At 39.5% G+C, this 15,081-nt stretch overlaps 1 protein-coding gene across 1 annotated transcript in view; it reads left to right on the top strand.

Annotated features, from left to right (window-relative positions):
* STOX1 (storkhead box 1) overlaps positions 1–14,103 on the top strand; it is a 36,248-nt gene extending 22,145 nt beyond the window's left edge. The window contains exons 2-4 of the mRNA XM_070945787.1: positions 5,041–5,193; positions 9,469–11,740; positions 13,821–14,103. Of these exons, the coding sequence (XP_070801888.1) occupies positions 5,041–5,193; positions 9,469–11,740; positions 13,821–13,980 (2,585 nt within the window). The 3' untranslated portion in view covers positions 13,981–14,103. The remainder of the gene's footprint in view (positions 1–5,040; positions 5,194–9,468; positions 11,741–13,820) is intronic.
* Positions 14,104–15,081: the final 978 nt, after the last annotated feature.

Raw genomic sequence — 15,081 nt, 5'->3', positions numbered from 1 at the left:
AATAAACTGCAGTATGATATAAGGATACTCATTGACTTACGATAATTTGTTTAGCAACTGTTTGAAGTTACAGAGCACTGAAAAAAATGACTTATGACCAGTTTCCTTTCATTTACAACCATCACAGCGTCCCTGCAGTAACGTCGTGATTAGCAACTGGCATGCATTTACAATGGATCACCATTTGCAATCTTCCCAGCCAGCTTCTGACAAACCAAGACAATGGGGGAACCTGGATTTGTTTAATGACCTCCTCATCTGATTAACGACCATGGCAAATATGTCATAAAATCGATCATGGTTTTGGGACAGTTCACTTAATAACCATAATCCTTAGCAATGGAGTTTCCAGTCCTAATTGTGGACATAAGTCAACGACTACCTGCACTGACTAGTCAAGTGAATGATTATAATAAAGATATTTATGCCAATCTTCAGTTTTCATCTGTGATCCAAGACCAAGTCAGACTTGGAAGGAAACGTTATAACTTCATGTAAAATTCTCAAGCAGCTAGAGGATTGGGAGATAATTTAATAGGCTTTCTGATTTAAGAAGCTGTTCAAAATTGCGAATTCGGTGAGCACAAGGGACTTAGTTGAAGTTATTAAAATGTTAGTTACATATGGTCCTAAACTACAATAAATTATTAAAATCCACTGAGATACTTATTATAAATTAATTGTAGCTACCTAGGACAAGCTCCTTGTAAATAATTTAAATTCCATCAATTTCAGCGGGATTTTGAATGTTTAATTTTCTTTGTAAGTAAAGATTTATAGAAGAGCTTTGCCTTTATATTGTATATAAAATGTGACTTATAATAGATTCTTTGATGTGCATGTGTGCCTTCAAGTCAGTTTTGAGTCTTAGTACCTGCCTGGACAAGTTTTCTTGGCTGCATTTTCAGAAATGGTTTGCCTTGGTCTCCTCCTTTTTCCTACAGGTGAGGAATGGATTGGCCCAAGGTCACCCAGCAGCAATTTCATCATCCTTTAAATATCTCCTGTTGTTTATTTCCCTTTCCTCCAATACACCCCCCACCATTTTTGGGGAGAGGGACATCCCATTAAGATGGAAGTTCAGAACAGGAAATCAGGAGTGAAATCCAGCAGGTTCTGACAGGTTCTGGAGAACCGGTAGCGGAAATTTTGAGTAGTTTGGAGAACCTGCAAATACCACCTCTGGCTGGCCCCAGAGTGAGGTGGGAATGGAGATTTTGCAATATCCTTTCCCCAGGAGTGGGGTGAGAATGGAGATTTTGCATCATCATTCCCCTGCCACACCCACCAAGACACACCACGCCCACCAAGACACGCCCACAGAATCCGTAGTAAAAAAAATTGAATTTCACCACTGAAGGAAATATATATCTTCAAAGGTGTGGAGATCTTTGATGCCCTTAACTCTTATTGTGAGGTTGACTCTGATATCTCCAGTAACCTTCAGAAATCTCTTTTAGATTTGGACTAATTATAGGTATTTTTAACTTTTATTTCACTAGACTGCTTTTGAAAAATCTTCAGGTGTAGAATTTGAGGGTACAATGGCAGGAAGAAGCGTATTTTGAAATATAGAAGAGGCAGCATACTCTCGTACAGCTGAAATTTTGATATTTCTGTTGGAATTGATTATCTGGAGGAAAAAAATGATGAAAAAAAAAAAGGTTTTACAAATAAGCCAAAGAACAAAGAATGCTGCTTTCCGATTGGTGCTCTGTGACAAAATTTTAATCGGGTACCGATCATATTACAAGGTTCTGTTGGAAGAGCCAGAATTTGGTCTTAAATGTAACCAGTATTTACCTTTGATTAAAAAAAAAGTGACATTGAATTCCCACATAAGACAGATCTGTTGATCAGAACACTGAAGACCTGAGTTATGCCACATTTTAATTTGAATAAAAAATAGAAATGAAATATCAGCTCAGTCAAGGCACTGCTAAACCCAGCAAAGCTCAAATTTCAGGGAGTAGAACAAAACACCTCTTTATGTGGGTAAAGTGTGTCTAGAGACTTTTTTGTCCAGTATGTATTTTTTTATCTGACCCCTGTAATGAAAATGACTTTCCCACATTTGAGTTTCACTCTATACCCCGAAAACACGTTACCCGGTTTTGTGTATGCAAGCAATTAGCTGTGTTGTATAAGCAGGTAAAATCATTTGTGCATCAATTATACATTAATCTTTGGCAAGTTGCCTAGGACTGCTTTAGTAAATAAATCCCTCTCCTCCTCCCCCCCCCCATTTCTCCCCCTATTTTAACAATCAGCAGGGCTTGGATTTGGTTTCTGTCATGAATGACAGGTTCGCTCTTTCTCAAGGCCAAAAAAAATATTCTTGGTAAGCTTTAAAGATAAGTTACAAGAAGTTGTGTTTCATTTCTTCCTAAGATGATGATAAGCAGTATATATTTAGCGCCACTTCTTCCTATATAATTTTTTGATGCTAGATTATTCAAGCATATAGGACTGTTGAAGTGGGGAAGGGATGCTAACTGAAATTTGTACAGAAGGAAAACTGGCTGATTTCTTTTTTATGAATATTGGAAAATTTTTGAAGGAGCATCTTTTCATTCCTCTGAAAAGAAATCATGTGGAGTTTGCTTATGTGGTGTCAGTAAGAACTGGAGAATCAGTAGGAAAACTTCAGATTTCCAAAGTAGATGTGAATCCATGAAATAGCTGATATTATTCACTAAACTCTCGGTTTCCATGATGTATTCTGAAATGTTCCAGCTAATCTATTTCCTCCCCCTTGATCCATGTTGTTATTTGTCTGCTGAGAAAAAGATTGGATTTAGTAACATTTTGGAACTTTGGTTTGTAAATAACGATTGAAGGACCTGATATGACTTCTATCCAGTGATAGAGGCTGGGCAGAGAAGAAGGGTTTTGAGGCAGACAAAATTGTTCTGCCTCTGTTAAGGTGTCAGGCATTTGGGTCAGTTTCCACTATGCCCCATAATAACATCAGATAAATACTAATCATGAAATGATTCAACCCCATTTCAGGGGTGGGCTTCAAAAATTTTAGCAAGGGGTTCTCTGCCCAGTTGCTGGGTGGGTGTGACCATGGTGGGTGTGGCCTAGTCAGCCTCATGCACCATGGCGGGGGGGGGCGCGTTTTTGCCCTCCCCAGGCTCCCCGAGCCTCTGGGAGGGTGAAAACGGCCACCCCATGCTCCAGAGGCCCCCTTCCCGAACTTCCGATAGGCCCGTTTTTCGCCCTCCCCGAGCCTCCGTGCACGACCTGCACTTACCTGCATCCAAAACAGGCCTCATGGGGACTCCTGGGAGGGGCGGGGTTGGCGGGGCCAGCCAGGAGTGGGATTTGGGGGTTCTCCGAACTGCACAGAATCTTAGCTAGAGGTTCTCCCGAACCCCTGCGAACTCCCAGCAGACCACCCCTGCCCATCTTCTGCAATGACTAGAGCACAACTAGCATTGTCTTCTTAATTGCTTTTCCTTTCTACAAATATTGGACTGGAATCATAATATTAAGACTTGGCTTCTCTGACTTAATAAAAGTTACTGATTTCACCTCAGCAGAGAGAGCCAACTTTTAGTGCAGAGTGAAAACTGAAGAAAGTCGTAGATGCTCCATCACTGGAGGCTTTTTAAGAGGCTGGACAGCCAGCTTGAGCAGGAGGTTGGGCTAGAAGACTTCCAAGGTCCCTTCTATTACCCTTGATATTTTGTTATTTCCTATGTAAGAAATTTTTACAATATAGCACTGAGAAAATAAATAATATGGAAAGAATAAAAACATTTAAGGTGTCCTTTCCAGGTAAGTGTGAAACCAGTTCTGTTTACAGTAATCCGTTCCGTGTGTATGCATGTGTGCATGCTTCTGTTTCATACAAAGCAAGCTGACCCTGATTTATATCCTTGGTGGAAGTAACCTAGCAACGTCACTGAGGAAGTTATTCTCTGGAACTTCTCTGAAGGCATTCTGTTAAACATAAGCACAGCAATTGGTAAAACAGAGGTCAAGAACTGTTTAACAGCTTCTTCGAAAGGGACTATTGTTTTTTGTTGACTTAAGAAAAATGATCTCAGAGATTTTTTTTTTTTAAGCGTTGAGCTGTAAATTGTCAGAGCCGTTCTAGAAGATTAGCTTTACTGTAATTTCTAACTCCGAATTGTATCATGTTGCTCACATATCTTAGAAAGGCTCTTACAACAATCTCTAAGCTACCATGTAGGTTGGACGCTTCGTATAATTTCAAGAAAGACTTTAATGGTCCCTCTGTCAGGTGGATGTTTATAAAATATGAACAGAATAAATAAGAGACCTGAAATAGCATGCGCCTCTGTGCTAAGGATTTGAATAAATGTATTAGCCTACATTATTTCTTTAATGAAAGTTAAAAGATGTAGAGTTGAACAGTTACCCATAATTGCAGATGTCTAATTCAACTCTCCGCATATGCAGCTTCTTTTAAAACTTCTCTTGACCAGCATGAGGTAGAACATAACTAGAATAGAATAGAATTATTTATTGGCCAAGTGTGATTGGACACACAAGGAATTTGTCTTGGTGCATACGCTCTCGGTGTACATAGCAGAAAAGATACATTCGTCAAGAATCATAAGGTACAACACTTAATGATAGTCATAGGGAAACAGTCAATATAAATCTTAAGGATACCAGCAACAAGGTTACAGTCATACAGTCATAAGTGGGAGGAGGTGGGTGATAGGAACGATGAGAAGATTAATAGTAATCATTCACTAATGCAGACTTAGTAACTAGTTTGACAGTGTTGAGGGAATTATTTGTTTAGCAGAGTGATGGCGTTCGGGGAAAAACTGTTCTTGTGTTTAGTTCTGGTGTGCAGTGCTCTATAGCGTTATTTTGAGGGTAGGAGTCCGATATCTATAACTATTTTTTGACAATTTTTCTCAGACTAACTTAAAAGCTTAGCTTTTAAAGGCAACTGGGGCTGGGGGAGGACAGGACAAAATACTCAAAAGTACAAAAATTATTTTTTTTCTTGTGTCTCCTTCACTCCCCCCCCTTTTTTTTTCTTCATTGTAGGTGATGTCTCCCCAGTGCATATGAATCCAATTTCCCAGTCTCAGTTTGTTCCCTTGGCAGAGGTCCTGTGTTGTGCTATATCTGATATGAATGCAGCTCATATTACAGTTACACAGGAAGCTTTACTGCACCAGTTGGGAAAATACTACCCAGGTAATCGGCTAAATAGAGGGTTGCGGGTATTGAATATAAACTTTCAGTTCAGGCTGCAGTGAGAAGAGTGAAATGCTAGATACTGCCTGGGAATGGGGGAGCCGTGTTAATCCCCTTTGCATATCAAAATGTAAAACAATGTCTTGCTTTGTTTCATCCTAAGAGTGATAATATAAACCTGGAAATACACATTTGAAGCTGCCTTGTTATCCCTGGCATTTTTGGCGCTTAGACCTCAGAGTGACGTCAGCTCTTCCCAAGATACACGTACTGCCTCTGTATCCAGTGAGCACGCAGAGATATGTAGCCTCTTCCCATTGTGTTGGGAAGAACTGCTCATTTCCACAAAAGACATGTCAACATCCTTTTCCTCTCCCTGTCATTTGGCCCTCTCTCAGCTAGCCCCCCAGCAGTAACTCCAGAAAATTGGTCCACTGACTGCAAAGTGCTTCCAGATGCTGCTCAAGGTGCTGGTAATGACGTATAAAACCATATGTGGCATGAAATTTGAGGGAGTATCCTTCCCTAGTTACATCTGCCTGACCCATCAGATCCAGCAGGAGGGGCATGTTATAAAGGTAAAAGTTCCCCTCGCACAGACGTGCTAGTCGTTCCCTACTCTAGGGGGCGGTGCTCATCTCCATTTCTAAGCCAGCGCTGTCTGAAGAAGTCTCCGTGGTCATGTGGCCGGCATGACTCAACGCCAAAGGCGCACGGAACGCTGTTACCTTCCCACCAAAGGTGGTCCCTATTTTTCTACTTGCATTTTTTACCTGCTTTCGAACTGCTAGGTTGGCAGAAGCTGGGACAAGTCACGGGAGCTCACTCTGTTACGCAGTGCTAGGGATTCGAACCACCGAACTGCCGACCTTTCTGATTGACACCACGTCCCCTATGAGGCATGTTATAGGTTCCATCTATTAAGGGGTATCATCTGATGGGCTGTTTTCTGCCCTGGTGCTTTTCTTTTGGAACATCATTCCCTTGAAATTCAGATTGGCCTCTACCCTTTTAGATCTTAGGAAACACTGTTAGAAATGATGAGCTGGCAAGTAATTGTACAGGTAGTCCTTGACACCAATCATAATTGAGCCAAAAATTTCTGTTGCTAAGCAAGACAGTTGTTTTGCCTCGTTTTACAACCTTCCTTGCCACAGTTGTTAAGTGAATCACTGTGAATCATTAAGTTAGCAACAGGATTATTAAGTAAATCTGGCTTCCCCACCATTCACAAATGGTGATCATGTGACCTCGGGACTCTGCAACCATCATAAATACATGCCAGTTGCCAATTTTGGTCATGTGACCATGGGGAATACTGCAATGGTCATGTGGAAAACCGTCATAAGTCACCTTTTTCAGCGCTGTTGTAACTTTGGTCGCTGAAGGAATGGTTGTATGTCGACAACTATCTCTATTGAATGGGATGTATGATTGGTGTTCACCTATCATTTTGTGTTTGAGTTTTTAATAGTGTTTCTAATACAGTTGTGCATTTGTTGCATTTATTTCTACTTTTTGTTGGTTTTTAACTGTTGTGGGTCATCTAGAATCGTATATGTCAGATGGACAGCTATTCGTCAAGAAAACATGTTATCTGACACAGTGGTCACTGAATTATCAAGTCCCTGGTAGCAGATGATTCAGGGAGCACATCCAATATATACTGCTCAAAAAAATAAAGGGAACACAAGCAGAAGACATCTGAGATCTGAATGAATGAAATAGCCTTATTAAATACTTTGTTCTTTACATACAGTAGTTTATACACTGCTCAAACAACTAAAGGAAACACAAAACTACTGTATGTAACGAACAAAGTGTTTAATAAGGCTATTTCATTCATTCAGATCTCAGATGTCTTCTGCTTGTGTTCCCTTTATTTTTTTGAGCAGTGTATTTTGAAATGAGAACCATCACAGTTCTGACAAGAAGGAGTAAAGTACCTTCATTTGCTTCCATCTCCACTCAGATTTTTGCAGTCCAATAATCCTAGGATTGACAAAGCAGTTTGTTTCCTAACCCCCAAAGCAGTCCCAGTAACTTGTGTGGTGAAGTACTGCGATTCTTCTGCTTGATATTTTTAAAAGAAGTTCAGCTAACGAACATGCAATGAACCGGTCAACTACTCACAAGCTTCCATTAGAAGAAGCTACGGTTTACTTAGTAGGCCATTTGCAATGTTTATTATGTATTTGCTGCCCACTATTGTCCAACTGGGAGAAAGCATCCTGCTACTGGCATTTAAAGATAAAATTTACGCCACATTGGACTCCTAAGTATACAGTTGTTCCATATCAAAGTTTGAAGGTATACAACTCAAAAGGGATCTGCGACGTTTTAATATGAAGTTATTTTTGTTTAAAATTCTGGTCAACATACTCCATTTTATATATCTCATTTCTTTTCTTTTTTTCATCACTGTAGTCAAACTCAGTATCTTCAACAAGCAATCTTTATTCCTTGTTGGATTGTCCAGATAGCTTTTTCATCTTAATCTATATATTTACCTGTATTCGGCAACTTTATAGCAAAAATTGTGCTGGTAAAAAAAGAAATCCTTATTTTTTTTCTAGTGAGATACCAAATGTAACTTAAATATATAAATCACAGATCAGTTCTATTAGTACAGTTGCAATAAATGAAATTACATTCCAGCCTGCTCAAGATATTTTTCTGCTCCAGTTGAAGGATCTGCCTGCTTCCCTCCAGAAAATATAATTTGTTGTTTAACAGATCCCAAATCAGCTTCTAGAGAGGGTTACCTCCTTCAGCCTAAAGGTAGACTAAGGGTCCAGATTTCATCATTGGTAGCAATTTATGAATGTCCTCTGTTCAGGGAAACCTTGAAGTTTGTGGATGCACCTTTAACTTGCATTTTGAAGCACCTTTTTGAATTCAGATCCAAAGTACAGCTTATAGTGCAGTGGTGGCTAACCTTTTTGCCCTTGTGTGCCAGGAGTGTGGGGGGGGGGTGTCGCACACCCATAATTCTATGCGCGTGCGACCCCGCCTCCTCCCACTCCTGGCACACGATGGCCCAGTGGGCCCGGTAGGCCTGTTTTTCCCTCTCCCCAGGCTCCAGACCCTTTCTAGGATCTTGGGGAGGGTGAAAATGGCCTTCCCTATTCCCCCAGAGGCCCTCCGGAAACATCGGCAAACGGGCCATTTCCAGCCTCCATAGGGTCTCTGGGTGTGTGTGTGGAAGGCTGTTTTCACCCTCCCCAAGCTCCTAGAAAGGCTCTGGAGCCCGGGGAGAGAGAAAAACAGGCCTTCCCCACCACCTCCGAAGGCAGGAAACAGCCTGTTTCCCTACTTCCGGTGGGCCCAGAACACGTGCCGGAGCTGAGCTTGCATGCCCACTGATATGGTTACATGTGCCACCTGTGGCACGCGTGCCATAGGTTCGCCATCACTGTTTTAGTGTATGCTTTACCGCATTTTTGCAATAACAAACCTTTTCATGGCCAGTGGAAATTACAGCCCATCACATAATGGGGGAATAATATCACCTTAAAACTCTTATTTGGTCTTTTTGATTAGGAAACTTTTTTGTGCGCAGTGAAGGTTTCAAATTTGTTTTTCATTTTATAAAGACACTGTATATACAGTATTTAGGAATAAAGAAGACCTAACTGAAACCAATTACATTTAATTCTGGGGGAAAAGACACAGGGTTATATCATCATAGGGGCTTTTTCATAATTTACTGTGAAGGCGAATATGGACAGAATCTAAAATATTTCAAATGCTTTTTTTTCTTCGTTTTCTCCAAAAATATATTTCAACATCCATTACATTTCTTCATACAATGTGTTTGTTGACCCCTGTTAAGTCACAATATTTTAATATTTTAAGTATTACTCAAATTCTACCATATTTCCAATATCTCTGTTTTCTATAAACACCAATAAAACCATTTATTAATAAAATTTAATTGGTCCCGGAATTATATCTCTGAGTCCCCTGAATTTGTAGTCTTTAAGAGCTATAAATTCCATTATACTTTTTGCACACTGTTAATCATAATAATACATTCAAATATGCCTAATCACAATCTTCCACCTCCTAACCTTAGTATATCTATGGTTATAATAAATTCTATTATATATCTATTTCTATGTTACTATTTCCCCAGTTTATACTAGGCTAAGAGATGATGGATAGAGACATAATATCTTGTACTGTAATACTGTGATTGTACGAAAAACTAATAAAAATAAAATATTCTACATGTTGAATGAATCCTAATAAAGATTATCCTTATTATTCTAGGTATTGCAACTCCAACCCATGATATTCTCTACAGTACTCTTGGGATGCTAATTAAAGAGCGAAAGATATACCATACTGGGGAAGGATACTTCATAGTAACCCCAAATACCTATTTTATCTCTAATAATACTATGAAGAGCAACAAGAGGGCCTTGCTGGAAGACAAATGCCTTCCCCAGCCTCCTTTCACATACTTGGTAAGCATGGAAGATGCTACAGAGCTGACACCAGATCCTTTGCCTGTTGTATCACATTGTAGATCCTGTTACTGTTTCCTTGGGGACAATGAAGTGAAACCAACAAAATGTCAGGAATTAATTAACCAGGAGCCAAATGGGAAAAGTCAAAAAGATTCCTGTGAATCTAGATCTTCAGTTCCAAAACCAAGTACAGAGTCACTTGCTGATGGAATCTCCCACTCAGTACTTTCCGCAAAGGGAAAAGATAAGGCTAAAAAGTTTAGTCTTAGCCTCTTTTGGCGCAACACTTCCAAGAAAGAAAAGGCTAAGAAATCCCACTCTACATTTTCTGCTCAGTTTCCTCCTGAGAAATGGCCGGTCCGAGACGAAGATAATTTAGAGAACATTCCACGGGATGTTGAACATGAAATCATCAAGCACATCAATCCTATATTGACTGTTGACAACTTGACTAAACATACAGCACTAATGCGGAAAATGGAAGAACAGAAGAAGTATATCAGCAAAGGAACCTCTACAGAAGTACTAACAACGAAGCACAAATATTTTTCAAAAGCATACAGTTGGAAAAAACAGAATAAAGCCTCAAAGTATCACAGGAAGGGGCAGCATATTAAAGAAAAACGAGGGAAATATAAAACCAGTGAAGTGGTATTGGCTGATGACAATTTGGCAAGCTCTGTTGAACATCCATTATGTCATCTTACAAGCGAAACGATGGTTTGCAATAGAGAGCCGGTTGATGAGGATGCATTAGATATGGAGCCTCACTTTTTATATAAAAGGGAAATCAATAATCCATTTCAAGATATTCCAAATAGAAGGAACAAGTCATCAAAAGGTTACAAAAGTCAGAAAAATTGTGATATAAACTCCAAGGCTGTTAGATCAGAGAGGCATCATTCATGGTCCCACTCTTTAGATTCCTCAAGAACCATGAACTGTAAAGCTAAAGTCTCGGGGAAGTGTGGTGCTGAAGAGGAAAAGAAAAAACACTTAGATCACCTGCAATGCTCAACTTTACGAACAGATGGCACGCTCACATCCTTGGCAGAGAGAGCCACTTGTAAGTGTAATCTCCAAAGAGGGACGAACTCCCAAAATGCAATGGAGATGCAAGAGACTTCTAACATTTACCCTACATTCAAAAATGAAGAAGAGAAAAAGTATCCAGAAAAAACTATTCAAATGCACCGTGATAAAGCAAACACATGCAGTTTACCAAGTCAGCATTCAGATTGCTATCTTCCCACTGATACAGGTATAATCTGCCAATTTAAACAGTCTGAAGTTGTTGCCGCACACAGACAAAAGGACTTTAGGAGTGAGATACAGTCCAAGAACACAAGCCAATGGCTCGAGTCTGTGAATCCACAGTACGAGGGATTTATTTATGATGATCCAGTTCAATATCAAAAAGTGGATAATGATAGTGCCCATAGTCCTCTGTATAATGACCTTGTCCAGGAAGAAGAAACTGAATCACCCAAATTGAAATCTTATCAACTCCGATATAGAACAGAGTCAGAAAAATGGAATGACGTAAGAGAAGATACGAGTTCAAAAGTATTGGGAAAAGAAAAGGATGAACCTCTCTTTCAAAGCTACCCAAATGATACAGATACTGTTGATGCATACCAACATGAAGACAGTGGTTTTCTTAGTCAGAGTAAATCAAAGGATAGCTTAAAGGAATATGATGAAATGAACTTGGAAGGAGAAACTTGTATGTGTCATCAAGTGTCTTCTAAAAACAATGAAGAGAAAGAGGGTATTTATGATCGAGGCCAGAGAACTGATAATATTGAAAGGCATGTCCTTGAGTTCAGTGCGGTGCAGGAAGCAGAGAACAGAATGTGGGAGAAGTCGGCAAACGAAGTAGCTATGGAAACAGCTTCCTTGATGTTGTCATCCAAAGACTGGGAAATTAAGACAAACCTTGTGGGAACACGACAATCATTTGATAACTCAGAGGATGCTCCTCTAGATCGGGGAATCCAACATAGCCAAAACCACTTACAAGGCACAGGAAACCAGAGTATAACAGGAGATAGTGGGATAGATTCTCCCAGGTAAGAGCAAACATGGGAGCGCTATTTCTATTGCACCTCTCCATCTATTACACTTAGTATGGTCTTCAAGGTTAGGTATACTGGAAAAATGTTACTTGAATTGTTGAATTTAATTTTTTTCATCTCTACCTGTCCTTGAACATCATTCATACAGTAGTGTCCAAAATTGTGGAAACCTTTTGGAAAAAGTGTATTTTTGAGGTTTGATGGCTAACACCATTACTTTTTTTGGGGGAGTTTCAAGATAATCCTATTCCATGGCTGGAATGGCCTGGGAATAGCCCAGATCTTAACCCACTTGAAAATCTATGGAGCCGACTAAAGAAACTTGTTAGTCAGAAGCGACTCAGCAATAAAACCCAGTTAATAGAAGTAATCATTCAATCTTGGTTTCACCTTATAACAGCTGCAGAACTAAAAGACTTGGTTCACTCCATGGGAAGACGTTGTAAGGCCATAATTGATGCTAAAGGTTACCCAACTAAGTATTAACTGACATGGTGTTAATTTTTGTATATCTCATTTTTTCTATGGTGATAATTTTTGTATATCTCATTTTTTTTATGGTGATAATTTTTGTATATCCCGTTTTTTCTACTCTTCTTTTCACTTTTCTTCTTTATACTGTAACTGCTATTCTAATAGCAAATCCTTCATAAAAGTTATTGCATTACATTCTTGATTAAATTATCTTTCCATTGATATATAATTTTATGGTACTAGTCAAAAAAAAAAAAGTGGTGCTATTAGCTAGTTTTAGAAAATACACTTTTCCCAAAAGGTTTCCACAATTTTGGCCACTACTGTAAACTATAGCAGGGCCTACTGATCTGCTCAGGTAACATCACTACTGTGAGAGCTGCTTTGATTGCCAGTTGGCTTTCAGTTGCAAATCAAGGTGTTGGTTGTCACTTTTAAAGCCCTACTGCCTCGACACCTGACCAGGCTTGTGTTTCTAATTGTCCAATAAGAGCTGGTAGGAAGGGTATGTTTCAAACCCCATCTTGAGGAATTGTCTTTGTCAGGGATCACAAGGCATGCATGACTTTTCTCTTACTATCTCTCCTTTGGAATAGCACCTTTTTGCCATTCAGGAAAGCCGCCAATACCTAGCTATTCTGGAAACTCTAGGATTTGGCAACTCTATGGAAATTCTCAATCATGCAGGCCATGTTTGTCCCAAATGTGTTTTTTCCAAAAAGCAACCGGACTTTCTGGGTATTTTCTTTGAAAACGTTTCATTTCTCATCCAAGGAGCTTCTCTGGTTCAGAACTGAAGAAGCTTCTTGGATAAGAAGAGAAATGTTTCCAAAGAAAACACCCAAGAAAGTCCAGCTGCTTTTTGGAAAAAGCACATTTAGGATGTAGGATTGATAAGTATGCAGATCCTCCTCTGGCAATATGTGACTCTTGTTTTCATGATTTTTGTTTCTTCATTGTGTTAACCAACAGGAAGGTTTACTGTTGTTACTGGGTTTTGGTATGTTTGGTTATCTTACTGAGCAGGATATAAATGAAATAATAAGTCAATATATACTGTAGCTCTCACCACAAGTCTGGATTAAGCTAGTTGTAGGTGATAGGAGTATGTTTCTATAATGCCTTAACAAGCACTGAGAGAGGTAATTTACAAGTATTTTGGCTGCAATTGGCTTGTCATGAACCTTTCACAGTTACAAAGGATAAGGGCTATTTCAGGCGCAGAAAACTAAACAGATCAGGCAGGATGGATATAAACTGGTTACAGTGCAACAGCCTACTGGGTTATGTTCCCCCATACTTGGAAAAATATATACAGTATGTTTTCCAAGGATTTGGTTAACTTTATAGAACAGCATGTAAACATAGAAAACATAACCTTTATATATTTGAACATTTCTGGAAGCTAAATGACTTATAAGACTGTATAAAGAAACCTTAAAATGAAAGAGATTAAACAGATTTTTGGATGAACAACCTTCATACAGCCAATATTTTTTCTAAAAGTTTTGGAGTTGTCTGATGTTTTTTAAGAACATTTGTTATGTATAATAAACCCTTTTTTGTGAATCTTTTGTTTTAAAAATACCATTCTTTCCAGAGCACAAAGTATGGTATCTGCTAATTCTGCCATCTTGTATGGACTAAAGAAAAGCAGCAGCTTCCTTAAGAACTTAGAAGGTATAAAGAAGACTTTACACAGCAGAAAGTCTCTTACTTCAAACTCCTTACTTCAGTTGACACCAGTAATGAATGTTTAATTTTTCCTCCTTTTTTAACCAAATTTGTGAACCTGTTTGTAAATCTATTAATGTATTTGCTGTAAATGTCTTAAACGAACACGTGCTAATAGTAGGTAAGATGTTGGCTATTTCTTCCATAAAATGTATGAATACTTTGTAATAAACATTTTTACTGTTTTTTACTGCTGTATTTGATAACAATAAGCTCAGATCCTAGTAACTTCAGGGATGCTCTCTTGGAAAAATAAATGTGTGGTTATTCATTAGTTTATGTCAAATATACTTCTTTTAAAATAAAGCTAATACTTACTAGGATGGTTGTTGTTGTTGTTGTTTGTTGTTATTATTATTATTATTATTACACACAATTATGAAGTCACAGCTACCGGTTCATTTAGTTGGTGTTGGCCTTAATAGGCACTGAGTTCTTTCCAAGAACCTAGGACCGTGATGGCGAACCTGTGGCATGCTTGCCACAGGTGGCACGCGGAGCCATATCGGTGGGCACGTCAGCGTTGCCCTAGTTCAGCTCTAGCGCCCATGCGCCATGCCAGCCAGCTAATTTCCAGTCCCACCAGAAGACGGGAAACAGGCTGTTTCCGGCTTCTGGAGGGCCTCCGGGGGGGGTGGGGAAGGCTGTTTTCGCCCTCCCCAGGCTCCAAGAAAGCCCCTGGAACCTGGGGAGGGCAAAAAAACGGGCCTACCTGGCCCACCGTGCCATTGCGTGCCAAAAGCAGGGGTCGTGCAGGGGGGTTCGTGTGCACATGTGTGTGGGGGGGCTGAATTGAATGATGGGTGTGGGCACGCATGCGTGCGACCCCGCCAACGTTCCCCCCGCTTTTGGCACGCGATGGCAAAAAGGTTAGCCATCTCTGACTTAGGATGTTGTACCATAATGTATCAGCAAAGTATATCTGCAAATTCAAGCAGCGTAGCCTTCTGTAATTGACAAATGGAAATTTTGTCAATCTGCAGATTTTCCAAGATTCTTTGGCATGGCACCCTTTGTGTCAATAACCACTGTGACCCTCGCAACTGGTTTATGCTGTAATTTTTCAACTCTGATTTTGAGATCTTGATACTTTGTGATTTTTCTCCAATTGTTTGTCTTCTATCTCC

The sequence above is a fragment of the Pituophis catenifer genome, unplaced genomic scaffold (genome assembly GCF_029215685.1).
Source record: "Pituophis catenifer annectens isolate HBS135680 unplaced genomic scaffold, rPitCat1.0.hap2 SCAF_6, whole genome shotgun sequence".
NCBI classification, from domain to species: Eukaryota; Metazoa; Chordata; class Lepidosauria; order Squamata; family Colubridae; genus Pituophis; species Pituophis catenifer.
Note: the sequence above shows the minus strand (reverse complement) of the source record. Positions and strands in the feature narration are given on the sequence as shown.